General features: G+C 47.1%; 1 protein-coding gene across 11 annotated transcripts in view; it reads left to right on the top strand.

Annotated features, from left to right (window-relative positions):
* PTPRT (protein tyrosine phosphatase receptor type T) overlaps positions 1–26,120 on the top strand; it is a 944,823-nt gene that overhangs the window by 810,747 nt on the left and 107,956 nt on the right. For all 11 annotated transcript variants that reach the window (XM_036009848.1, XM_036009845.1, XM_036009847.1 and 8 more), the window contains one exon: positions 22,669–22,817. In XM_036009848.1, the coding sequence (XP_035865741.1) occupies positions 22,669–22,817 (149 nt within the window). The remainder of the gene's footprint in view (positions 1–22,668; positions 22,818–26,120) is intronic.

Genomic DNA, 26,120 nt, shown 5'->3' with positions numbered 1-26,120 from the left:
TGAAATGTTGGTTGAGAGGGGTCTATATGGGCTGTTAGTATAAGCGCACTTAACTGGGTGACTCCATTTTTAATGGGGAAGAGGATAGTTATCAGTGTTTTTAGAGACAGGCCTGCCAGTTCTGAAGAAATAAGAATTCCCAGCAGAGGGAACAGCATCTGCAAAGGAATAGAGGCATGAAACCATACGGAACATTGTTGCTGTGGGGCAACGAGAATGAGCTTCATGAATCATGCAACTCTGAGTTCATATCCATCTCTATCACTCACCAGTTGTGCAGCCTTGAGCAAGTTTTCAAACTCTTTGAGCTTCTTTTCTCTTAGCTCTGAAGTAGGGTCAATAGGCCTACCTCACAGTTACCTTGAAGAGGAAATAAGGTGATATAGTGAAGTGCTTATCACAAAGTTGCCAATCATGAAATGCTACTTCTCTTTCTTTCCTCTTCCAGAAACTATGAGGGGTAACACACTCACATTGGCCCCTGGGAGCCCCTTGGTCTTCTAGGGCTTCTCATGGCCTTGGCATTCAAGAGTCAGTGTGGGCATGTAGTGACCCATCACCACCTCTGGGTACCTCAGCCCTTTAGTCTCTCAGCCAGTGCACATAGAATACCTTTGGGTACCCACTTTATATCATGCATTGATTGTGCTGGGCACCCAGACAACTTCAAAGGTGAACAGTGTGGGAGTATAGGAGACAGATACACAGGTCTTTGTAGTTCGAGGTACAGGCATAACCAAAGGCCCTTCCAGTGCCGCAGACTTGAAGTCACAGATCCTAGAATGGGAAACTCATGCCAGCCCAAGAACTGGCTGTGGTTAAATATCCAAAAGAAGGGAAGACCTGGCAAAGCAGACCAAGAAGCAGAAGGAGAGATCTAAGAACCATGAGGAGAGAGCTGTTGCTGGGGAGAAACGGACAGTGGCAGAGTTGATGGCAGATAGATGGGCGTGGAGGACATGGGCATGGCCCTGGCATTGGCCATCAGTAGTCTCTTGCAAAGGTCATGGGGTTGGGTTGGGAAAGAAAGACAACCCATCTGGGACCCATGAAGAAGAATATTTATTTTTAACCATTAGGCCCTAAAGTAGTGGAAAAACAAGAGATTAGCCATTGGAAGGGTCAGACAGTCCTGGGCACCTGTGTAGGTAAAGTTGAGGGGCCTGTGCAGAAGATGCTGGCAGTGGGATGGCTATGGAAGGCACAGTCTGGAGGCACAGTGTTTGGGGACGGGGAGCAGCCTTGGAGGGGAAGAACAACAGGTCTTGTGAGACCATAAGATTGAGAGATGTATGGAGACAGAGAAGAGGGAATGAGAACCTCCATGAGCCCCAAACTCAAAACCCCACTCCATCAAGTCTCAGGTATACACCTTGAGTGGGAGCTTCAGTCTCTCTCTGCTCAAAGTGTGGGCCATGGACCAGCAAAGTTAACATCACCTCGGGGCTTCTAGAAGCACCTGGGATCCCTGCTTGGACTTCCTGAGTCAGAACCTGCATGGTGGCAAGATCCCCAGTAACTCACGCGCATGTTCAAGTTTGAGAAGCACTTACGTACCCAGAGCCTCAGTTGTCTCATCTAGAAAATAAAAAATAATGACAATGCTCTTCTCCCAGGGGTCAGGAGTCCACCTGGTCCCCCTGTAAATCCCAAAGTTGTCCATGAAAAAGACAGCCTCAAACACACTTTGGTTGAATAATTTTGTTCATAAAACCTGTGTTTATTCATTCAACAAATATCTGTGGGGTGCCCACTTATGTGCCAGGCACTGGCCAAGGTTCCAGGATATAAGAGCAAAACAAACAAAAAAAATCCCTGCCCACGTGGAACTTTATAGTGGAGTTGTCAGAGAATAAAAAAGATATATAAGGAAAGTGAGTAATATAGATATTATGTGATAGTCCAGAGAGCTAAGAAAAAAAATAGATAAATCAGAGAAAGAAGATATAAAGTGTGGGTGGGGGAGAAGCCGGGGAAATATTTTCTCAAACAAAAAGACCCTCACAGGTCCCCCCCCTTGAAAGATCTCATACACAAGACCAGGAGACCCCAAACTTTTTATGCAAGTAAACATTTTTTGGCTTCACAGGCTCAAACTGTCTCCATTGCACCTACTCAACTCTGACACTATAATACAAAGTGGCCATAAACAATATGTAAATGAATTAGCATGGACTTATTCTAATAAAATTTATGTTTAAAAATCAGTGGGCCATGTTTGTGCTGAGGGCCATAGTTTGCCAATCTCTGCCCTAGACTTTGAGATACAGAGAGAGGGTGAAGTTCAAGATTTATCCTGTCTCACTGAGCTCCACTGTGAGAGCTGCACCTCGCATTTGCCGTGCAAATGAAGAGGTAAACGAACCATAGCTGACCCAGCCCAGAAAGGGGCAGAAATTGAAAAGAATTCCCTGTTGGGAGCTACCGTGTGCCAGGGTCATGTAGTACCGACAAGCCGTTCAAGCCCTCAACATAACATGCTGTTATGTTGAATTTATTTAGATGTTAAGACTGAGGCCTGAGGACTCGTCTACATCCCACAGCCAGGATGTGGCAGGGCTAGGGGTGTAACCCAGGACCACACACCCATAAGTCATATGCATCCTTTTCACCAACCCCTGTTCTTCAAGGGGTGGGGGCCTCCAGCCTGGACCACGTGTTTGGAGAACCCCCAGCCAGGCTGCGGGAGAGCCAGGGTTCAAATGCAAGACTGTCTGCCTGTAGAGCTTCAGTTCTGTGCATGCACATTAGTACCTTGCTATGTGCAAGAAGAGGTAGCTACTCCTGGCTAGCAGAGAGGGCCTGGGCCAAGTGTACCTTTGCTTTCCTTGGGATTTGCCACATGGTCAGAGCTAGAACCATGAGGAAGCCAGATCAGGGGTAGCCGAGGGGTTAGCGTGAGGGGGTGACAAAAAGAGTTCTAATGTACAGGATAAAAAGAGCTACAGTCAGAAGGATCTGAGGACCCAGGGACACAGAAGAATCTAGAATGGGACCCTTCACTGTCCAGTACACACACAAGAAAGTGAGAACAAGGTGGGTTTTGGCATCAGACTACATCACAATTCCAGATCAGCCTCTTCTGTCAACCTTAGAATAATCATGACCTTGAACAATCATGGGACCACTCTGAGCCTCAGTTTCTTCATCTGCCAAACAGAGATGGCAAGAGTGACTTTCCAGCACTTCTGTGAGGGGTGATGAGAGACTGTGTGTGCAGGGTGGCCGATACAAAGTAGGCGTTTTATAAATAGCGGCTGTTATTCCTCACATTCCAAGCTGACAGAAATGCTTCTCTAGAATTTTTTTTGCCTTTTTGTAGCAAAGCAGACCCAACAACTTCAGTGTCTGCTTTTTAAGAGGATATTAAGAGCCGATGCGTGTTCATGGGTTAATTTACCTCAAGGTGTGTGATGGACACAATAATTGTTTCGAACAGAGACATTTCAGTAGAGTAGTTCTTGTAAAAGCACTAAGATGTTTACCAACCCTCCTGGCGGAGAGAGAGCATGCGGCTGTCTCGCTTAGCCTTGGACAAAGGCCTTGTGCCAGTGCACAGGGACAGTGATCGGGGCTGGTCCCCATCTGCAGATGCTCTGCAGCTCTCGAGCTTTTCCCGTATTCTTCCTACCTCTCCCCACTTCAACACAGCCACATCTAACATCTGTTCTTCAAGGTCCAGATCAAACACTGGCTCCTCAAGAAGTCTTCCCCGATTCTCTCCCCCTGCGAGAACAACCATTTCTCCAAATTCTCGCTGCAGTTACTTTGTTATTGGAGGTGGGAGCAAATACATCTTAAGAATATGTCTTACCCATCGAGGGTGTTCCTCATGGTGCCCCTAATACACACAGTGAACTCCTGGTACATGTGTGTGGATGAATGAAAGAACAAGATGAAATTAAAAGACGTAACAGCTTCAGGCGATAGGGAGGTGACCTGCTCTTAAAAAGAAAACGTAGCAACAATTTCAGGTCACTCCACTTGCACCTTTCTTACAGACGTGACTTTCAGGAAACCTTTGCTCTTTTTCAGCGTCTGTAACTGGACAAGCCATTCAATGTCTTCTGAGTCTCAGGTTCCTAGTACGGGAAGTGGAGATGAAAATGCGTAGCTCATAGAGATCTTGCAAGGATTCAATGAGATAATGCTTGCAAAATGTCGAGGACATAGTAGGTTCTCAACCAAAGTCAGAAACTAGAAACTGCCTCCTTTTCTCCAGTGCACACACCTCTGCTCAGCTTAGGCTGTTGCAAGTCAAATATCATTACCTCGATACATGTAAAGAGGAATTTAAAATGATTATATCAAGAGCTACTCAAAAAGCATTTTATGTCATTTATCAGTCACTTCAAATAAAAATGAAGAAAAAAATAGAAATAAAAGGAAGCCATTTAAAAATGATAAGTATCAATTGCGGAAAGCTCAGAGCAAACACACTGACAGGTGGAAACCTGAAGCATTGCCGTGAAGGCGAGTCGGGGACGCCCGTCACGCTGGTGCTGCTCAGCCAAGCGGAAGGTCTCAGTGAGAAATCCGATTCCTGGGCCCACCCCTTGGGGCTGCGGCCTGGGGATCTGCATTTTATCCACATCTCAGATCATTATTTTGCACACCGACATCCTCACGTTCCCCTGATATAACTATCCCTTCCTCAATGTTGCACCTCTGCTCCTGCCGTGCCGTCTTTCTGGTACACCTGTCCAAGTTGCATGCCCGGAAAATCCCAGTGTCTTTAAAAAGGGGAAACGGTTATTCTCCTATTCAGGCGGCCACCCCCACCTCCCACAGATGATATCCATTCTCCCGGGCTCACGTTTCTGTTGTTGCCTCTTGTCTTTCATTTATTCGCCCATTGACTGATTCATTCATGAACCAGGCTTGGCTTACACCGCCCTCAGTGTGTTTGCATGGCTATCTCCTCGTCAACGAGGACTGTGTGTTCTTCATCTTTCATTTCCCAACGCCTAGCTTGGTGCCCAGAACGAATCAGGCACCGTAAGATTGTATTGATCACACGAATGTGTACACACACAGGTGGGTGTGCCTGTGAGCTTGGCTGTCCCCTCCTTTTTGTTTTGTCTCCCATGGAGTGACATTATTCCATTCTCTAGAAGTTAGTTTGTACCCCTTTTTATGTACCTTGGCATAGAGTGATGGCAGGACTTTCAGATCACCTATTTGGTCATTTTAAATTGGTTTCGGGTTCCAAAGTGTCGTAGTCTTGTGTCACAATTATAAATGTGTGAAAGTAATGGATGCGGCTGCACAGGACCGACATAAAGGCACAGGGTACACCATGTATGTGGATAGATTTGGAGGGGGCGGTGACCGGATGGGTGCTTTACTGTTCGCTCTGTCGAATTTGGGCCTGAACGCATCAGTCATGAATACCAAGCAGAGCAATCCTGTAAGTCAGAATCTGTCTCCTTAACCGGGGAAGATGCAAAGGAGTGTTTCCCCTCCAAAGGTGGCCAAAGCGGTTTATACTTCCCTTAAGCTTATACTGTAAGTGTTAATACCAACCAGGTATTAGGGAGGTCTTGAGGCTGAGGAAGGGCTGTCTGTGATTCTAAATGCTCTGATTCCGCAAACGCGTTGGAACTTCGTAAAGGTGTGAGAGAGAATGTAGGGGAGTCTCTGTTGACAGAGCGGGGTGACCACTGAAACGTGTTTGTAAAGAGAAGCCCGTGTGGAGGACGCTGTGAGGTGCTGCTACTCAGACTCCCCTTCAAGAATAAAGCTCACTCCCTGCCACCCCACCCCCCACCCCCGTTGCCAGAATTGTGGCTGGCAGACAAGTCTTGGCCAACAGCCCCCTTCTGGACTACTCGCCCTTCAGAGCTGCCTCCCCCGAGGTCATCCATTTAATCAGTTGACACATGGGTGAAAAAGTCACCCCAGCTTCACTACTTCCCACGGGGTTGGCTCAGGTCACCACTGCAACTGCTTCACCATTTAGCTTCCGTTTCTGCCACTCTTTTCCCTTCCCTTCCCTTCCCTTCCCTCCTCTCCCCTCCCACTCCTTCCCCCTCCCTTCCCCTTTTCTTCCCTTCCACAGATGCTGACCCCAGAAGCCCCCCTAACTGGTCTCCCACGTGTCAATCTTTGTCTCAGCGTCTAATTCTCAGGGAACACGCCTGTGACATTGCCTTTGACTTTTCTTCAGTTTGGCCTGGAGACACGTAGATCTGAGCTGTGGTTTGCCCCTCCCCTGACCATGCACGCCTCGTCTGCCTGTGGACATTGTGTATACCAACTAGTTAGAGTCACCGCTTTATTGCCCACAGGTGATACTCTACAAAGTCCTCCCTTGGGCAGTCATTCACTCACAGGCATTTGTTTCTCACCTGTGCCTGTGCTGGGCACAAGCCTGTGCACATCTTCATGCAGAGCCCCTGCTGGGGGGAGCTCACGTAGTAAGAGCTTTTTGCTGAGCCAGCCGGAGGAAAGAACCAGGTTTCCAAGTGCCTGGCCATGGTGTCCCTTAGCAATGTGTCATCCGGGCGGGGATGGATTTAATTCTAAAAGCACCTGCCTCCAGCAAGCATCCCCTGTTGGGAATGAGTGTTGCAGCTAGGACTGTGGCAAAGAGAGGATTCTGACATACGCAAACGGGAAAACACCTAAGTGCTCAGCACAGTGCTTTTAATGGAAGGAAGTGCTTTAGTTAAGCTCCGCAATGATGATGATGATAACGATTACATCTTGTTTGTGTATGCTGCTTTATCTCTTCCAGAGTGATTTCCCACCTATTGCCTCGTTGTCTGGTTGGGCTTGGAGGTACTTAGCAAGGTATTATTACACAGATGAGTGTGGCGGGAACGAGCCCTGGGCATTCTGGCCCCACGGTTTTAGTTCAGTCGCTTAATTCCATCTTGGTGTCAGTTTCTCCTATGTAAAATGGGGGTAATTACACTGCGTTTCAGAGCAACTGTGACATTTCAGTGGGATAGCCTTTCATTCATAAGTGCTTCCTGAGCAATTTCTTTGTGCTACATACGGAGCAAGGTGCTAAGTATTTAGGAAGAAATACCCTTCTCTTAAGGAGCTCACGGCTGAAAAGGTAACTTGGAAGTGTTAACAGAGAATTCTAAAATAATGTTATAAATATGCAAAAGAGGAGCAGTGACAACCTACCACAGGGAGGAAGTCGCTGGTTCTGTGTCGAGGAAGGACCCCATAGCTAATGGTCATGAGAGGTGCCTGGTGTAGGGCCAATGCGAGATGCTTCCCTAAAGAAATGACATATTCACCCCCTTTTCTTTCTGGCTTCACTATCTTAAAATACACACACACACACATACACACACACGGACACTTCCAAGGGAAGTAGAGTCTCATTCCCATTTGTACTGCCTAATAGTTATGACTCCTGAGCCCTCTGCATTTCCATTTCCAATCTGTAAAATGAGAATGATAGCGATCCACTCATGGGCTTATCAAAAGAAGTTAAATAATATAATGCATGTGCCAGGGGAAATTGTTGTCATTCATTCAACCGTAGAGCTGAGTGAGAACTTAGCCGTGGTTGGGTGTGTCCGGGAGGCAATAGAGGTTGTGTCTACCAAACTGAGTGGAAGGGAAGAAGCTGTCAAATAATGAAGTAAAACAATGGAGATGGTGGTTCGACTTTGCAGACCAGTAGACAGCAAAGAAAGGTGGTGGTTGAAGGTCCAAGGGCTACCCTGGTTATTTCTAAATGTACGGGGTAGGGGACAAGCTTGTCTTTTGTAATGTGGCTGCCAAAAGCTGCCTTAAAAGAGGCATGGTCCTCAGAATGCACAAGGGGCCACCGTGTTCTGCCCGGGCCCAGTGGGAATCATGCCTCCTTCCTGGGAACAGCGCTCAGAAGAGCTGCTGTATGACTGCAGGGGGCAGCCAGGGAAAGAGGGAACCACAAGCCACAGCCTATAAAGAAAGACTGCAGGATGGATTGCACTGGCCTTAAGTGATGCCCGGACATGCCAACGTTCCCCAGGTCATTCTAATCAGAAATGCCGATCGAGAATCACCCGTCTGGGACAGCTTGAGGCCAGGGTCACGGAAGATTAGCTCCCGGCCTTGGTCTGGCCACAGAACCCTTAGTTAAGAATTTGGTCTCCTGAGATCATCAAATAGATACGGCTTGGTTATGACAATGGAACTCAAGTGTGGAGGGCAGTGTCCGTAGAAGATAGAATGCTATTGGACGGCACCATTTCCTTCCTTTAAATATTGAAGTCGACAACTCCTTTGCTACTCATAAATGTGTAGAGACCGGGTAACGACGAGCAAAAATGCCCAGGCTCAGTTTTAAGTAGTAGCTAATCTCTTACAGCAGCCACTCCCCGTCGTGGGGTTGGTGCGCAGTGAGGACTGGAGACCTCCCAGCCGCGACTGGTCTCCTAAGAAACAGCCGTTTATAAGCGTCCTGGTTAGGGATGGGCCCTCGAGGAGCCCGGCACTTCGGTTTATGAAGTCTCCTTTCAAGCAGAATAAAAGAACACTGGCCGAGCTGCTTCCTGGAGCACTTTTTCATTCCAGGGGCTTTGAACCGCTGTGCGGCACATCCTAAGAGGGTGGACATCGGTGTGTATGTTTCAGCCACCCACGTGAAGTTGAAGAATGGAAAGATGAGTGTGGTCATTTCTCTGTTTGTCGTAGGAGACTTGGTATTTGTTGGGAATGAAAATACGGCTTCATTAATGTTATAAACCATATTGAGCCTCGAGATTAAGGAAGGCTTGGGGTTTTTTTTTCTGAAAAATGGATGTGTTAAATATATTGTTGATACTGTTACAGATGTGCCCATTCCCCCTTCCTTTATCCACCTCTACCCATCCCCCCCACCCCCCCTTCCCTCAAGCAGCAGAGCGACAATGCACTTTTTTGGAAATGGAAAAAAGCCCAGTAATCTGTATTTTACCTTATTTTTTCTTTCTCATGTCATTTATAATGTGGGCATCTACCGCCAAGGAGACAACTTCTGATGAAAAAAATCTAAGCTCATATATGGCTGATGAGGGATTTTATACTATGCGTTTGTCTTTGCTTTATTCAGCAACGCTACTCTGAAAATGAGGGATCTGAGGTTTTTCCAGGGGATCCGTGGCTAATGCAAAGCAGATGCCTCCATTCTCTTACCACGCAGGGTTTTTTAGCCTTCTAGGCCGGGTGCAATTTGCTCAGTAAATTGTAGTTCAGTAATCTCACCTCCCACTCCTTAATGGTATTAAACTGTGCTTTTACCTTGGCTCTGAATGGTGAGGAAAACAGTGCTTGGTACCTAGGAGCAGCAGCGGAGTCAACAAAAGTGTAGACAGCCTCATTCGGGTTTGAATCCTGGACTCTGCCGCTTTCTCACCTGACTTCTCTGAGCTCCTGCTTCCTCTGGGAAGGAGGGACGGTCCTACCAGATTTGGAGGGCCGCTGCGGGATTTGCCAGGGTCACATAAGACAATGTAATGCATGTCTGGCCTCTGGCTCTATGTGTGATGCATGCAGTAGGTGCTCTGGACACCATAGTTATTGTTATTGTGCTTTAAGTTGAACAGTACTATGTATACTTGTGTTTTTCGGTTTACCAGGTACTTTCATATAGATATCTTATGAAATCTGAAAGTTACTCCAGCGAGGGAGTATTTTAAATGGAGGGAAGTAAAGGCTCATCAGACTGAACAGGGGCACAGGCTGTATGAAGAAAGAGACCCAGGGAGTTGCCAGTTACCGGGGCTCTGTTCTTATCACGGATGGGGACGTGGGCGTGATAAGGATGCTGAAGGAGGCGACTTTATGTGGCAGCGAAACTGATAGCATTTGCACCCTCGGAGACCAGGTGGACCACGAAATGAATAAGGTTCAAGTTTGGTCCCTACCGGAAAGTTTTAACCCAATTATAATAGGGGAGAGAAAAAAAAAAACCTGTACCAACTACTTTATTCCTTTAAATAGACTCAGTGCAGAATTAGGACAAGAATCAAACAAGAACAAAGATAATTCATCATCCTACAATTTTATGAAATTGTATCATCTTTGTTGGAGAAAGAAAAACAAAGATTAAAGGGAGGATGGCGTTGGGGTTGTTTCGTAAACAGGCCTCTTGAATCAGACTTTTAATTTTCTAAAGTCAACTTTTGTCCTGTAAGGTGTTTTTGTTTGTGGTGTCTTAGGAAGAGCATTGTGCCATAGAGGTGATGTCCCTCAAATTCAGCCATAGCCGATATAAATGGCCACTAAAATGCACCCAGGTGATTATGATGTTTAACACAACCACAGGTGTCAGTTTTCACTTTCTGGACAGTTGAGGTTTGGCGCCTTGGTCCCCCTCCCTTTTCAAAATAAATGTGCAATGGCATTTTCAAGCCAGCTTGTTGATACCTGCAAGAAACCCTGCTGGGCTTTGACTGGGCTTGCACCGAATCGGTAGATCCATGTGGTGAGAATCAATGACTTAACCTTGTGTCCTCTGGCCTCAGAGTGTGGCGTATGTCTCTTCTTTGCATGAGTCTGCCTTGATTTCTTTCAGCAGCTTGTAGTTTCCTGCATGCAGGTCCTACCCGTGTTTGGGTGGAGTTAGACCTGAATGCTTGTTTTTTTCATGCTATGATAAATGGTACTTTTTAAATAGATTCTGATTATTGTTAATATATAGAAATGACACTGATTTCTCTATATTAAAAATAAATATACATGAAACCAAAAAGAAATAACTAATAATGCAAGAAAAGAGAAGCCTCTGATGGAGGAAAAGGGCTGTTGCATGACGAATGGATTAGGTTAGCTCACCCAGGCCAGGTGCTTAGCAAAGTGCCTGATTTGAGCTCAAAATATTAATTCCCATACCTGGCCTTCTTGTATTTTGCAGAGCTGTGAAAGCCAGGCTCTACTGCACCAGTGGAGGTCATGGAACTGAGAACTGTGTGATAGTAAAAATGCTAAGACTTGGTTTTAGGCAAGCCTAGGTTTGGATGTTAGCTCTATGCTAGCTGTGTGGTTCTGAGCATGTCTCTCACCCTCTCTAGTCTTCAGTTTCCTGCACTGTCCAGTGGGGATGATACATGATAAGGTTGTAACTTGACCACATCCCAGTGCCTGGCACCTAGCAACCTAGCAAACGCTCATTGAGCATTAGCTATTCTTGTTGTTGCCTTTGTTGTTAAGTGACAAGGAGGATGGCTCAAGGGAAGCATAAAGAAGGACTTTATAGCAATGCTTGTCTTACAATAGAACAAGATGAATGTGAGGTAGTGAGCCTCCCATCACAGGAGAATGGGCCACCCCTGTCTAGAATGCCATAGGGGGAGTCGGGCTGCCCTGAGAGTTGCCCCTTGCATTTAGGTACTATAATTTCCTCCCATGCATTAGAAGCAAGTGGCAGCCATCCCAGGTCTCCCCAGTCACCTAAGACACGACCTACAGATGCAGGGAGCTTGAAGCAGCAGGCGGAAATGGTATCCAAGAAAAAACAAACGCAGACCTGACTCATCTTTCCATCAGCTGCAGTTTATGATTGCACATTAAATGCTATTGCTCTCTTCAGGAGGCTGGTGTTGAGACCCGTCATCTCTCGCCCAGTGCCATCCATTCTCGCTTCCCCCAAGAGTGCCGACAGGCCAGCCGCCTTCCTAGTGTACACTAATTAATTTATCTCATGCTTGTGATTTTATGGCGCTTAAGTGCTGGAGCATTTCTGTTTATTCTTCTGCCTGCAAAGCACCTCACGTAGCATCAAGACCATGAATCTCCATTGCAGACACCGTCTGTCTTGGGCTGGGGAACAGCCCACCGGCTGCCTGTTGTCTCGCTGGCACGGCCTCTTCCAGCCAAAGTAACACATCCATTAATTTATCCTTAATGACATTTTGACATCCCAATCAGTTTATCAGATGTTCCTTGCGCACGACTTCTCCCGCACGGCAGGGCCAGGGTGCCAGGCCACTCTTCATGCATAATGCATGAGACCAGTGCTCCGCTCAGTGCCCTCTGACAGACAGACACAGCTGCTAGTCACAGACCATGCGTTCCTAACAGCCCTGCTCCCCAGTGATCCATGCCGATGCCTTCAGAGACGCCGTCTTCTGTGCGTCCGGCTCGCTGCGCCGGGGGGGGAGCTGGTCAGTGCAAGGGGAGGTGTCCTAGTTCAGAAACATACACGCATCATGTTACTTGGGGGTAAAGTAAGAGTGTATTAAAGCCCTGCCCCGTGCAAAGGGTTTAAAAAGGCTTTATTTCCACTAATTCAGGTAGAAGAAGGACCTAGGGCAAGCCTTGAATTTCATTACTCTGCTACTATTTAAAAATAATGATCACAAAGACATTCTGATAACAATGGATCTCCAAGAAGAAAGGAAAATTATCCTTAATACCTTCAATCTAATGCATCAGTACAGACACACTTTCTCATAGTGGTAATCACATTTTAAACACAGCTTTTATTTGCTCGGGGTTTTTTCTTAACTTAATGTAATCCAGTTAGCATTTTTCCACGTTGTTACATAGTTTTCATTTTTAATGGCACTCCATCATTTTAATAGCTGCATAATACTCCAACCGGGGGACGCACCATAATTTACTGATCCGGTCCCCCATTGTTAGACATTTATGAGGCTGTAAGTGATCGTTTGCTCTTCAGGAAAACGAGCGGAGCAGGCTGAGGGAGGGAGCAGGGCTCCCCGGGCTGCAGAACAGGAGCTCGAATCCCACCTCGTCCCTTTACCTGTTTTAGGAGTTTAAGATGAACCCTTCTGGGCCCCGATCTCTCATCTATAACACAACAGACATTGTCACCACCTTAGAGTGTTGCTCTGAGGATTACAGATGTGTTCAAGGTACCAAACACATGCTAAAATCTGCTAAATGTTAATCATACATTCATATATATATGTGTGTGTGTGTGTGTGTATCTACATATATCTATATTTATCAGTGGGTCTCAACCTGGGGCAATCTGCCCCCCACTCCCACACAGGGACATTTGGCAGTGTCTAGAGATATTTTTTATTGTCACAGCTAGGAGTGGGGGGAGCTACTGGCATCTGGGGGTAGAGGTCAAGGATGCTGCCCACCATCCTGCAATGCACGTCAGCCCCATACAACAAAGTATTATCCCACCCAAAACGTCAATATGCCAAAGTTGAGGAGGCCCTGGAATAAATGAAGCTGTGTTTCCCAGTGTTATCTACATAATTTATGCACATTTCCCTTTTTATTATTATTGCATTGGAATAAAGTCCTGAGAAAATAGGAATTCTGGATTAAAGGGTATATTATGCCCGTTGGTGATTTTAGGAGTAGGATGGGGTGGGAGATGGGAATAAAGTATAAAGTGAATGATGGAGACGAGGCAGCAGATAAACGGCAGGTGCTTCCCAAGGGGATGGGAGACGACATTCCATAGACCAGTAGTTCTCAGAGTCTAGTCCCAGCATCTCCTAGGAACTTGGAAATGCAAACTGACAGGCCCTGCCTCCTATGCAGTAGATCAGGAACTCTGAGGGTAGAACCCAACAATCCCTGTTTTCACACGCTCTCCCGGTGATTCTGATGCCACCTCAAGTCTGAGACTCCCTGCCATGCACCACCTGTAGAGGAAGGCCAGCAAGTAGGACCTATTCTAGGTCGGGCAGTAAGTGCAGGAATGCAGTGTCCAGTGTAAATCGTGGGGAGGCTAAAACACGGACAGAGCAACAGCACAGGACTTGTGCGTCATTCACTCATGTAGTCCGTCAGTAAACGTGTCTGAAGTTTTCACAGTGTTGTGCCAAGTGCTGAACTAGATGCTAGAGGAGATGCAAAGCCGTGCATTACGTAAGTTGTTATAATGAAGGGTGGTAAGGGGGGCCGGCAAATGACTGGGATGCAAAAACAGGACAAATTAACATTTGTTCTTTCTAATCACCATAGCAACTCTGTGAACCAGGGCTTACCAAACACCAACCTATAGATGAGGAAACTGCGTGTTCGTCTCGTACAGATGGAGACACAATCGTGATATTACATGGCTGCTTAGAACCAGGAGCCAAAGTCCATGGTGTCTCTGCAGCACCAGGAGCAAAGGGCCATTTGCCTAGCCCAGGGGTTCAGAGCTCAGTGGCCTGAGAGCTTTTAGGGCAGTTCCCACTGTCTGAACCATAGCTTCTGTCCTCCCTTCCCCAGGAGGCACACATTCCCTTCTCATCGCCTGTTATTCAACAAACACTCATATAGAGAGCTTATTGGGTAGGTGACAGATTCTCTTGTAAGAACTTTAATATTTATAAGTCCTGTCTACTGCAAATGGCTGTGGGAATTCACTAGGGTTATTCTTATTTTACAGACGAGGACACCGAGTTATAAAGAGGCTAAGTAATTGGCCAAGTCGCTAGTGAATGGTGGAGCCAAGCTGTGAACTCAGGCAGTCTGGCTCCAGAGCCCATGCTGTTTCCATTGAGTGTGGCTTCACAGTCCAAGGGGTAGTGTGGTCATAGGTCCAGAGGGAGGAGGGCCTTGCATCTGTCTGGGACCCTCTCCTGTGCTGGTTCCCCAGCCAGCTCCAGAAGATTGTCAGCCTGGGTCTGGCTCTGCCTGTAGAGGAAAGAGCGTGATGTATAGGGGAGCCCATCCCAGCAGGGAGGACAGAGGGCAGGCACAGGCAGAAGACAGGGGCAGAGACAGGTAGGTAGAGGCAGAGACAGGCAGGTAGAGCCACAGACTCGGAGAGGAAGACAGCAGAGAGGTGGAGGTGACAGAGGCAGTGGCCAAGGTCCCTTGGCCTTTCAGATCATAGTGAGATCTGCTGCTATTGCTTCTGTAACTTTGCCCTTCTGATAGAAGCACAGAGAGACCTCAAGGGAGAGCGATGGGGGTAGGAAAGGAAGGACCACCAGCTGTTCCAGAACTGGTGCCCAGTGGACGCAGTGAGCAGAAAGGATGTGCATCACCTGAAGGATGTGAAAGGGTGGGGATGTGAGCTTTCTGGCTTCGTGTGTCCATACGTGTGTGTGCATGTGTGTGTGAGTATGTGTTTGCCTGGAGAGGAAGGGAGCCAGCTGAGAAAACTGGGGACAAGGACAGACATATGTAGGTCCTTGGCTGAACATGACATAATAAGGAAGCTTAGAGGACATTCAGCAGCCTGGCTGCCTGAGTTTGAATCCCAGCCCCCTCTCCTGACACCTGGCTGACTTTTGGTGAATTATTTCAACTCACTCTGCCTCACTCTTTGATCTCATCAAGTTGAGATTTTTATTTCCACCTCATAAAGTTATTAGGAGAATTAAAGAAGGTAATACACTGTGCTTGGAAGAGCCTTGAACAGCACTTGGCATGGAATAAGCACTATATAGTGTTTATTAGTGAAATGAAATGAATTCAGGATGCACTGTTTTGTGGTCATTGTAGTCCTTTCCTAGGGCTGCCATAACACAGCACCATGAACTGGATGGCGTCAAAGAACAAAATTTCTTCTCTCACAGTTCTGGGGGCAGATGTCCGAGACCAAGGTGTCAGCAGAGCCATGCCCCTCTGAGACTCTGTGTAGAATCCTCCTTTGCCTCTTCCTAGTTTCCAGTGGGGCCGGCAGTTCTTGGTGTTGCCTGTCTTGCGGCTGCACCACTCCAGTCTCCGCCTCTGCCATCATGTGCACTCTCCCTGTGTCTCTGTCCAAATCACCCTCTTCTTATAGACACCAGGCATATCGGAGTAGAGCCCATCCTCATGACCTCAGCTTAACTGGATTACATCTGTAAAGACTCTATTTCCAGATAATGTCACATGCACAGGTACCAGAGGTTAGGGCGTCAAGTTATCTGTTAGTGAGACACTATGAAGCCAATCACAGTCATCTAAAAGGCATCAATTCTTGCCATGGTTCTTAGATGCCAACTCGCCTCTGCAGTAAGATCAACACCCAGAGAGGTAACAAAGCATGCCCATGGTAACTCCCTGGGATCTCCTGCCTCCTGGTTTCCCATTCACTGCTGAAACAGGCTAAGGACTCTGCTCATTCAGGCTGGCTGAAGAGCGGGTTCTCAACGTCAGAAACCTGGCAGACTTATTGCTCACCTGGGGTTTCTGGAGTAGGTCAGGGATGGGGCCAGGGAAATTGCGTTTTTAGTATGCTTCCAGGTGAGGCTGCTGCTGCTGCTGCTGCAGAGACCACACCTGGAGGACCACTATGCTCCATTGGTGATGCTCAAGCCCACCAGCCCATGAGGACCACCTGGAGAGCTTCTGCAAACCCAGATGCCCAGGCTGCACCCCAGACCAGTTACATGAGAGTCTCATCAGTAATTTTTAAAGCTCCCCTTATGATTTGTGCAGCTGAGGTTGAGAAATACATCAAAGATTGTTTTTAGAGAACAGACGTTCTTCGGGGCCTCTGCTTCAGAGGATCCGTGTTTAATGCATAATGAGGTCATTTAAATTAACATGGCTGCTGTCTGTATTTAAAAGATTATCGTGCCAGAGAGCACTTATTGAGTGCTTACTATGTACCATGTGCTGGGGGAAACGCTTTGCTAGTCACTTACCATTTAGTCTTCACAGCCGTCTTCTGGGGAGCACTGCTGTTACCCAAGTTCTACAGACGGGAGGCAAGTGACATGCTGAGGGACAAGTCCCTCGTAAGAGCTCCCACAGCTAGTCTGAGATGGAGCCAGGCTTGGATGCCAGGCTGTCTGGCACCAAAGCCAGTGTGTTAACGACCACATCACCCTGCCTCCTGACATAAGAGAAAGCGGTGCGTTCTCCCCTAAACCCCACGCACTTCCATACCCTCATTTACCTGCTGACTCCGATGGGGTTCAGCCCAGTGGCTGCCTCAGTCATAGTCATCTGAGTTAGTGGGGTTTCGCTGCATTCGTAAGGGAATAGGATCGTGTGTACCGAATTTGCATTTCTGATGTCATCCTGCAAGGGGAAGTGGAGGAAAGTTGGAGCAAGTGTCCTGAGCTGGCAGGCAGAAAGCAGGGACGGGTCCCGTGGCCTCCGCCAGCGTGCTGTCTGTGTGTCCCTGCCAAGCCCCTCGGTCTGGGCCTCGGTTTCTTCTGTCAGGGAGGGGATGGCCCAGTTTCCTTCTGGGTCTGACGCGTAACTTTAATAAGAGATGCAGTCACGCCAGCACAGCAGCCTCCTGGCTTCAGAGAGTCTAACGCCAGCTGTTCACGGGGGTAGAGTCTCAGCCATGTGTTTTCTTGTCCGCCTCCTAGGGGCGGAGATAGCCCTCTGGGTTCCAGTCTTCGTGGTATCCTAGTCTGTCCAAAGATGCAATTGGAGGAGGGGGGTCAGGGCAAGAGCTCTACGGGGAGGGGAAAGAGTGTCTGGCCAGTGTCTCCCCAGGAGGCTTCATGGCTCTTCCCACCCAGGGAAGCACCATGGGTGGGACCCCAGGAGTTGTCCCCCCGTGGACTGGGGCCTCCTGTTTTCAGCCCAGAACAGATTCGGGGGTTTTGCAGAGTCCGATTGCTGGAATTCCCTAGTTCCTCTTGTCCAGGTGGTTTCCCAGTCTCTGCTTGAATTCCTCCAGTGAGGGAGGGCTCCTTACTTCCAAAAGCCTAAACAGGGCCAGGGTCATGTCTGCCTTTTCACAGCCTGGTCATCTTCTGCCTCACAGTCACCAGTATAAACTAGGTGCTCATTAAATATTTTCCCAATAACTTGTGCAAAGAGGTAGAAACTGATAATGTTGGGAAGGGGACATGATGTCTAAAAACTGGGGACATTTGAGTTGGGCCTTCAAAGGTGAAGAGAAGGTTGCCAAAGGAGAAGAATGGGAAGGATGATTTAGGCATTAGGTATTTCCAAAGATACCCATATAGTTCTCCTTTGCTAGAAGTGCCATTTTTTTTTCTTTTTTCTTTTTTTTTTTTTTTTTGTCAAGCCAGTCTGGCACTGATTCTGCACCCTGGGGCCACCCAGAGCCACAAGTCAGATGTGTGAAGAGAGCATTCCTGAGTATTCCCTCTCTGTGAGAAATATGCCTATTCATTTCAACCCCCCCCCCAGCCCATAGCATGACCTTGGATCCCTTCGCAGCCCTGCAGCCCCTCACATGAGGGGCCACTGTCCCATATAAAGAATGGTGCTTAGAATAAACCCAGGACTCCTGGGCCACCACAGGCACCTCCCTGCCACCTAGCCTCACTCAGCTACTGAGCAAAGGTCAGAGAGACCTCAGAATGCTCTGTTAAAAGACAGAACGTCAAGAGCTGCAGCCACATCACACCATCCCCACTGTCAGAAGCAGTAAACTTCTGATTGCAATGTCTTAGAGCATTCTTCGCCCCTGGAAATGAACCTGCAAAGGAATATCAAGACTTGTGCACGCTCTCTTTTTACCAGCTTTTGGTACCCCCTGCTGGTGAAATTGTGCGACCCAGCTGGCAAGAATCTCAGAACAAGGAGAAAAAGAAAATTCCAAGTTTGTGAAGTCACAAATACTTGAGTCTTCAGGGATCGGGGGACTCCAGAAGTTATATGGCCATTCCATGCATCATGTGACTATTTTATGAGGGTTTTTAAAAAATATATATAGCTATGGCTACTCTATGGGCTCTGAGAGGAAAAATCTCTGACTTCTGTGAACATTCCATTACTTCTTCCAGCAGCCCAAGAGGCCTGTGACCACCGCAGAGAGGAAATGCAAAGCTTTAGCCAAAAATATTCACAAGCATAAATATTCCAGGTCACAGAGCAATTTCATGCAGGTTTCTCTTCCTCTTTCCTTGTATGTATCTTTTTTTTAAAGTGCTCATAATTTGCAGTCAGAGTAGGATGACAGTCTTTCTACGCTTCAAATTGTAGAGTTTTAAATATAAATTTGTATAACGAATTTATTGACACCAGCTATGTGCCAGACACTCAGCAAGAAATTGGAGTAGGTGCAAGAAGTCAAAAGCCCTTCATTCAAGAGGTTCTCGCCCCAGTGGGTGGGAAGGTTGAATCACTGCGTTTGGACCAGTCAAGTGCTTAGCTGACATGGCAACCAGGCCTTCGTTGATCTCCTAATAGGACACAAACCAGCTGTTAGCTCTCTCACAGCTTCATGTGTTTCTCCTCCTGAGCTGTTAACACCTCTGTGATTTTCTATTTCTTCTGGATTACCTGTTTAGTGACTGTCTTTGCCCTCAGTCTCTATGTCCTATGAAGGTCAAGGTTACTCTAGGGCTTTGTCGCTATGACCTTTCATCTAAGAGAGATCGGCACATGTAGGTGCTCAATAAATGTTCGTTCAATGGGGAGTCCACCAAGCAGAGAAAACCGCAAATCTGTTTGTAGAAAACCTCAAGAAGATATGAACTTGGACTTCCCCTGAGCCTTGAAGGGGAGGTGGCCAGTGGAGAAGAATGGGAACACGTTAAAAAAAACAAGAGTGTTGAGGAATGGTTGTAGAAGGGAGATGAGTCGCTGGTGTTTCCTGTAGGGAGCCAGGTGTGGGAGACAAGGCTGAGCTGAAGCTTGGGGACACAGCCCGAGGGTCTCGAATGCCATCCCACTGGTTTGGATGTCCCCCTTTCTGAAAAGGGAGGGGAATCAATTAAACTCGATGGCAATATGTAGAAAAATATGATTTTTCCATTATTACTGAGAGGATTTTTTCAGTACTGAAATCTCAAAGTCTGTTAAGGGTTAGTCCTCAAACTGCAGTTTTGTGTTTTTTCTTCTATTTCCACCATTTCCACTTTGTAGCATAGTGACCTGCTATTGAAACACCTGCCTATACATCTTCAAACTATTATGAAGCATCATCATCACCAAGAACATTCCATGTCAGCCATGGGCTGAGGTCCAGGGGTATTGTAAGTCAGTTTTTACACCTTGGTTAGTTGTCTCATTTTTAAATATGTCTTGGAGAGGCTCCATTCTTTATATTTTGATCCAGGTGGTCAGAGCTACCCACACACTTCTGTAAAATTCCATTTTTCATAGATGCAGCAAGGCCATTTTTTATTAATACCATCCCTTTGGAGAGCAATGATTTGTGCTGCAGACAACTCTCTCCATATTATTTTACCCTGAATGGAATGAGATCAGTTAAGAGTTCTGCCCCACCAAGGAAATATCAAAGACTCCAATACATACTCACTTAGAGTTTTAAAGTTCACTCTCTTATCAGATTTCCTTTTATTTCCTGCCGGGGCAACACGAGTAAAACTCGGAAAGAGGCAAAGGAGCCGCCGCATAGCTTTTCAAATATGATTAAGAAGGTCACATATACATTTTTAAACATATTCCTTTTTGATAATAAATGAAGAATAAAACTTTGAAATCGCAGCAGCAGCAAAGGGTCTCATTTTTCCCCCCTTGGCGTCCACCCCCTCCCTGTCTGGCCGCCTGCGGATGGTGAGGAAAGCCGCCCCTGGTCCAGGGCTTCATTTCTCGATTTCCTCTCTGCCTGGCATAGGCTCCCTCGTGGAACCGTGTGCCTGGGGACAGAGCCTTGTAACTAAACATGCATCCCTCTGCCTGGGTGCCCTGTGTTCCCCAGGCCAATGGGGCAAATAAATCAATATATAAGTGATGAGGAATTCCATTTTAGGCTGTGTTTGTACACACGTAGTAGCCAAAGGAGGGAGGTAAAATCTCTTCTTGTCTTCTTGGCACGGATTTCCAGAGTCTGGATTCACTCTGCAGACCTCTCCACTCTGTTCTCTCTGCTTTCGCAGCTAGATCTAGGCGACCCCGGGCCACTGGCTCGCAGCAGATCTGGCCAATGAGAGCCACTGTAGGAGGTCAAAGGGAGAGGGGAGAGTGTAGGCAGGGTGCTGCTGCCTCTGGTTTCCCCCTTGGGAAGTCACCCAGGGTGGGCTGGCTCTGCTGAGGGAAGGCCACTTCTATGCAGAGGGGCTCTTCACAACTCTCTCCTTCTGGGTTCTGGTTCCTGCTTTCCTTCTGGACACACAAGTGCTCATCAGCTCTCCACTCACACACCCTTTCCTCACCTTCGTTGGTGGTCCTTCCGTACATGAACTCTTCTCGAATTACTCCCACTGAAGTGTGTCATCTGTTATCTTATGCAATCTACACCAAGGTCAAGGGACCCGCACAAAGGAGGCTACTATCACACTGTCAGACTAGAACTGATCCTGAATGAACTCCTCCAAAATACTTCTAAGTCCAAGTTCATTCTTTCACTTAATACCTCTTCTGACGGGGAGATCATTACCTCTTGAAACTTCCCATTTCATAATCAGGAGGGCTCAACTTTGGAAGAGTATGCCCTGTACAGCACTGATTTTGACCTCCCTGGGGCATCTGCTCTTCTCACGTTGGCCAAGGGGGAAGTCGAAACCAAGTTCTGTGAAAAATGGAGGAAGACACCTGGAAGAATTTACCCTCAGTGTATTTCATGGGTGACCCATAGCGTCTCATGTCATAGGAACGTAATAACTCTGTTTAGATGCTTAAGTGTTGGGAAAGCTCAGGGGGACCATGTTGTCTTTTGGAAATATTTGAAGAACTGTCATATGCAAGAGGGCTTAGACATATTTCTTTATCTCTGATGACAGGTCTAAGACAAATCAGCTGAAACTTCAGGGAAGCAGATTTCAAATCCATACAGCAAAGAAGTTTTTAACCCTTTAGTTCCCCGGTGAGGTGCCAGAGCCTCCCTCACGTGATGTAACCTGGGGGTTTCACAGTGGGGCTGCTGAGGGAGATTTGGACTTTGGAATGTAGTTGGTCCAGCGGTGGCGATGTAGAAATGGGAACAGCGGCTGCCGCATGTTGAATGTTCACTCTGTGCCGGGACGATGCTCTGTGTGTATCACACATTGTCTCCTTTAGTTCTCACTACCCTTTGAGGTCGGTCCTGTTACTTGCCACAGTATACAGAGCAGGAGAGCAGAGCTTAAGGAGGTTAGGGAACTTGCCCTGAGTCGTGCACCTGGCAGGTGGTAGAGGTAGGCTGTGAACCCAGGTCTGCCTGATGCCAAAACTAATGGCTTTAACCTTCATTGGACAGTGTCTGAATGGCCTGGGGAGCTTGGTGGACAGGCAAAGGTCCAGGCACTGTCCTACCCCCATGAGCCTGGGCCGCTGTATGCGTGTGTGTGTGTTTTCAGCTCCCCACATGATTCCAGTTTACACCTGAGTTTGAAAACACTGCTTTAAACTACTAGTATTATAGATGCCCATCCAGTTCTTAGAGTCTGTTATTCCTATGGGGAAAGCTAGGCATCAGGTTCAGTTTTCACTTTTCTCCTTTTGAGCTGCAAGGCTAACTAAAACTCCACCCTTACCTACTGCCAACCTCCAACCCTATTTCAGTCTACCATAGTTTTCTGTGCTATTTCCTGAGCTCAGTCAGCCCCTGAGTAAGGCTAGACTCTGTTTAAATCTCACTCAGAGCCATAGGAACAGGAAGATCCATCTGGCCTCCCCCTCCCTTTGACAGGAGAGCAAGGGAAGCATCACGCAGTTCTCACTGAATTCCTGTTCTAAGCTCAGCCTAAAGAACACACCCATAGAAGGGGATGAGGCAGGATGTATATTATATTTCTGAGTAAATTGAAGCCATTAATGGTTTTAGGAGGATTTAGGTTTATTCCTCCTTGGCATTGGAGGACCCACCTTGACTGTTTCTGGAGACCAGATCTCGTTTGGGGTTGAGGGTGACGGGTGGGGAAGGAGAGCAGTCTGATTTTCTCAATGCTTGCGTGCAACTGGCTGCATCTGACTGTGGTTTTTCCCCTTGCACATGTCCCAAAGGAAGCTGGCCAAGAAGCAGAAGGAGACACAGAGTGGAGCGCAGAGGGAGATGGGGCCCGTGGCCTCGACCGACAAACCCACCACCAAGCTCAGCACTGGCCGCAATGACGAAGGGTTCTCCTCTAGCTCTCAGGACGTGAATGGATTCAGTAAGTTGAGCCAACTCAGGGGAAGGGAACATCTGTGGTCCAGCTTAACCCTGGTGCCCCTTTTGTGGACCCCACACCATGATCAGGTGCTATAGGGTATGGGGTCGGGATGCTTCCTTGGGATGGCCCAGGATGATGGCTCTCCCTGGCAAAAAGTTGGGGCCACTCATTTTGAGGTGAAAAGGAGAATTGAAGAATCGGCCTTAAAACAGGAGCAACCATTTTAATGGCTCGTGGACATAAATACAGACAGTTTAAAACTCATACTAGTAGAAAAGGAGGAGGAAGACACGGTTATGCACTTAAGGAGAAAAACATGCCGTATTGAATTGAGTATCTTCGGGTTTCCAAAGCTGTGTTTCATGTAAACCATGCAAGTAGGTGAGTCCTGGGTTATTACTGTCTCCATGTTGGACGTTTGGGAATCTGAGGCTCAGAGAAGCAACCACTCTAAAGTCCCAGGGCCGATGAGTAACATATTCAGATTGACCTGAAAGCAATGCTCCCCAAACCTTGGCCAGTCCCAACCTACAGCCGAGGTAGCAAGTGGCATTTAGTGAGGAGAACCTGATTCTGCACACAGAGTTAATACAGGACCCCAAGCCAATAGAAGTGACGAAGATTTCACGGCTGACCCTCCTCCAAAGGACAACCTCCAGACTGGTGACCTAAAGTTATCGTAGTGACCAGACTCAAGAGAGCTGACTTTTGTTCTTCTCTTTCTGACTGCCAGTTCTTTTCCTGGGTCTGCTAGGAATGCTAGATTCCCTAGCCTCTGCCCCACGTTGGGGAGGGCGGGAAATCAGAAGGAATGGGAGCCCAGACAGGTGGCCTGCACACACGGGGCCCATGGCAAGTGGAAGAAACCATGTTTTGTAAACATTGCTTTAGATATGATCAGTTTGGTAGGATGAGAATCTTTGAGAAGAGGGAGAGAAAAAAGAAGCAAATACGTACTGACCGCTGACCTCCTCACCACAGCCCGTATTACTGTTCCCACCTTATAGGTAAGGTCTCCAAGGCTCAGTGTGTTTTGCTGGTGTTCCCAGAGTTCCGCAGCTAGTCCCTGATAGACCCAGGGCCTGAGGGTAACTCAGACCCATTGTCCTGAACCTCCTGTGTAGCACAGAACCACCCCATGTGAGGCAGTTTTCAAAACATACATATCTGGGCCCCACATCTTACCCACTGTGTCAAATCTCCTGAAGGAAGAGGGGTTGAGGGGGTGGGTGAGGGTCAGAGAGGAGATGAGGGGCAGGGAGGGGTGTGAGTTTTGTAATAGTCACTTGAGGGGTTCTTATAGGCACCCTGGTTAAGAACACTAAACTTCAAGGGAGGAAATGGCTTCTTCAAATATGGATGTGCTGCCTCGGGACAGAGAGATTCATTTTAAACCTATAGAAAATTGGGGGGAAACAGTAAAATAAGTATTCTTATAGCTTTTATCTCGATTCACCAGTTGCTCTTATTTGTAATACTTGTGCGTGCGCTCTGTCTTCTAATATATAATATATAATATATGTACATATTCTCAAGCATTTAGAAATACATTGCAGACACCATAACACTCTTCTTCCATAGAATTCAGCATGTGTTTCCTAAGAACTAGGACAGCTCTTCAGTATGACCACTGTGACCTTATCTTACCCAAGATATGTAATCTTATTTTAACATGTAATATAACAGCCCATAGTTGAATTTCTTCAATGGCCCTAAAATTATTAGTAGTAGTAGTAGCAGCAGCAGGAGTATTAGTAGTAGCAATAGTGTTGTGATCCAAGATCCAATCAAGGGGCTCACATTATATTTGGTCATCAAGTCTCTTCATCCCCTTTCACCTAGAATAGCCCTCCCACCTTTATTTTATCTTCCGGATGCTGACGTTTTTTGAAAGTGTAGACCAGTTGTCCCGTAGAGGACCCCACAGTCCAGATTTATCGGACTTTTCTATCGTGACTGCATTCAGGTTATGCAGGTTGGCACGGATAAATAATACAGGCTGGCGATATTGTGTGCTTCCCTTTGCATCCTATCAACAGACAGATGCTGTCCCTTCGCCCATTGCTGAGGAAGTCTGAGCCCTTCTTAGGGATGAGTAATGTCTTTTAAAGATAAAGTCTAATGGCACATACTGACTATTTCATGAGCAAATATTTAACTTCATTTTTCTCAGAGTACAGAGCAAGTTTGTGGTCTGCTGAACCACAAAGCTGGTCCTCTCTCCGTTCTCAACCAAGGTGAATGGCTGAGACTCATACACTGCCTGGGGTCCAGAACAAGGGGATATTGACATAGGCCAGGAGAGGCAGAAACGGGGTGAGCAAGGAAGCAGGTTTGGTGTGTCCTTACTGAGCTCCCCAGCCTCTGGCTGGATGAACTTGTCACTGACCCCCTGCTTTTGGCCGAGGGGCAAGTCTGGCTGATGGAACATGCTGTCCCAGCACTATCCACTCAGCCCAGACCCTTCCTGTACAGGCCGGTCTCATGCACACTTTTGTCCATTTGTAAGAACGTCCTTGAAGGACTCCAAAAGCCAAGAACATTGTGGTCAGAGATGCATGATGTAGGTCTGTGATCTTAAGCTTTCTGATCTGAAGTAAAAACCTGGGTAACACTAATTTCTTAGATTTAGCCCACTGTGTCCCCGTGGGCTAAAACTTGGACTCCTAAGAGGAAAGCACCTAGGACTGAGGTGGATTAGCCAGCCAGAGAGGAGCAGGAAGCATGCTGTATAGAATCTCTTAGACATTTTAAAGTCCAGAGACAGTATTTCCATGAGATATTATATGTATGCTGTGTATATATACAATACACACAGGCATATACGTATAAACATTCATTTTAATAACATTGCTTTTTTAAAAAAAGACAGAAAAAAAACAAATTTCAATTGACATTACACTCAATTACTAAGAAGTTTTGCATTTGTTCGAATCAATCAACATTTTAGGATTCCATCTGTGCATCCAGGGTCCGCAGGCTACAGCCACAAACGTGCTCTGGGGATTCCTCTGAACGCTGTGGAATACATCAGGTACCTTTTAAAATGCCCTGCGGGACCCCTGGAATAAGATTTGAGGGCGAAAAAATGTAAGTACTGCTTACGCTGGAGATGTAGAAATTGCCTCTGAAATCAGCCTGATGTATGTAAAATTGAATCTATTTTCGAGGCATCAGGGAAGCGCCTGGCTTCTGCATCGGCGCCATTAGGAGGCCCTGAGATTATCTGCAAATGTTGAGGAAGCACTGACGCGGGCAGAGCACAAGAATAGGTGTCGCCCTGGAAGAAATTACCGAAGCACA

This window comes from Phyllostomus discolor, chromosome 9, assembly GCF_004126475.2.
Source record: "Phyllostomus discolor isolate MPI-MPIP mPhyDis1 chromosome 9, mPhyDis1.pri.v3, whole genome shotgun sequence".
NCBI lineage: Eukaryota > Metazoa > Chordata > Mammalia > Chiroptera > Phyllostomidae > Phyllostomus > Phyllostomus discolor.
This window is presented reverse-complemented; position numbering and strand designations above follow the sequence as displayed.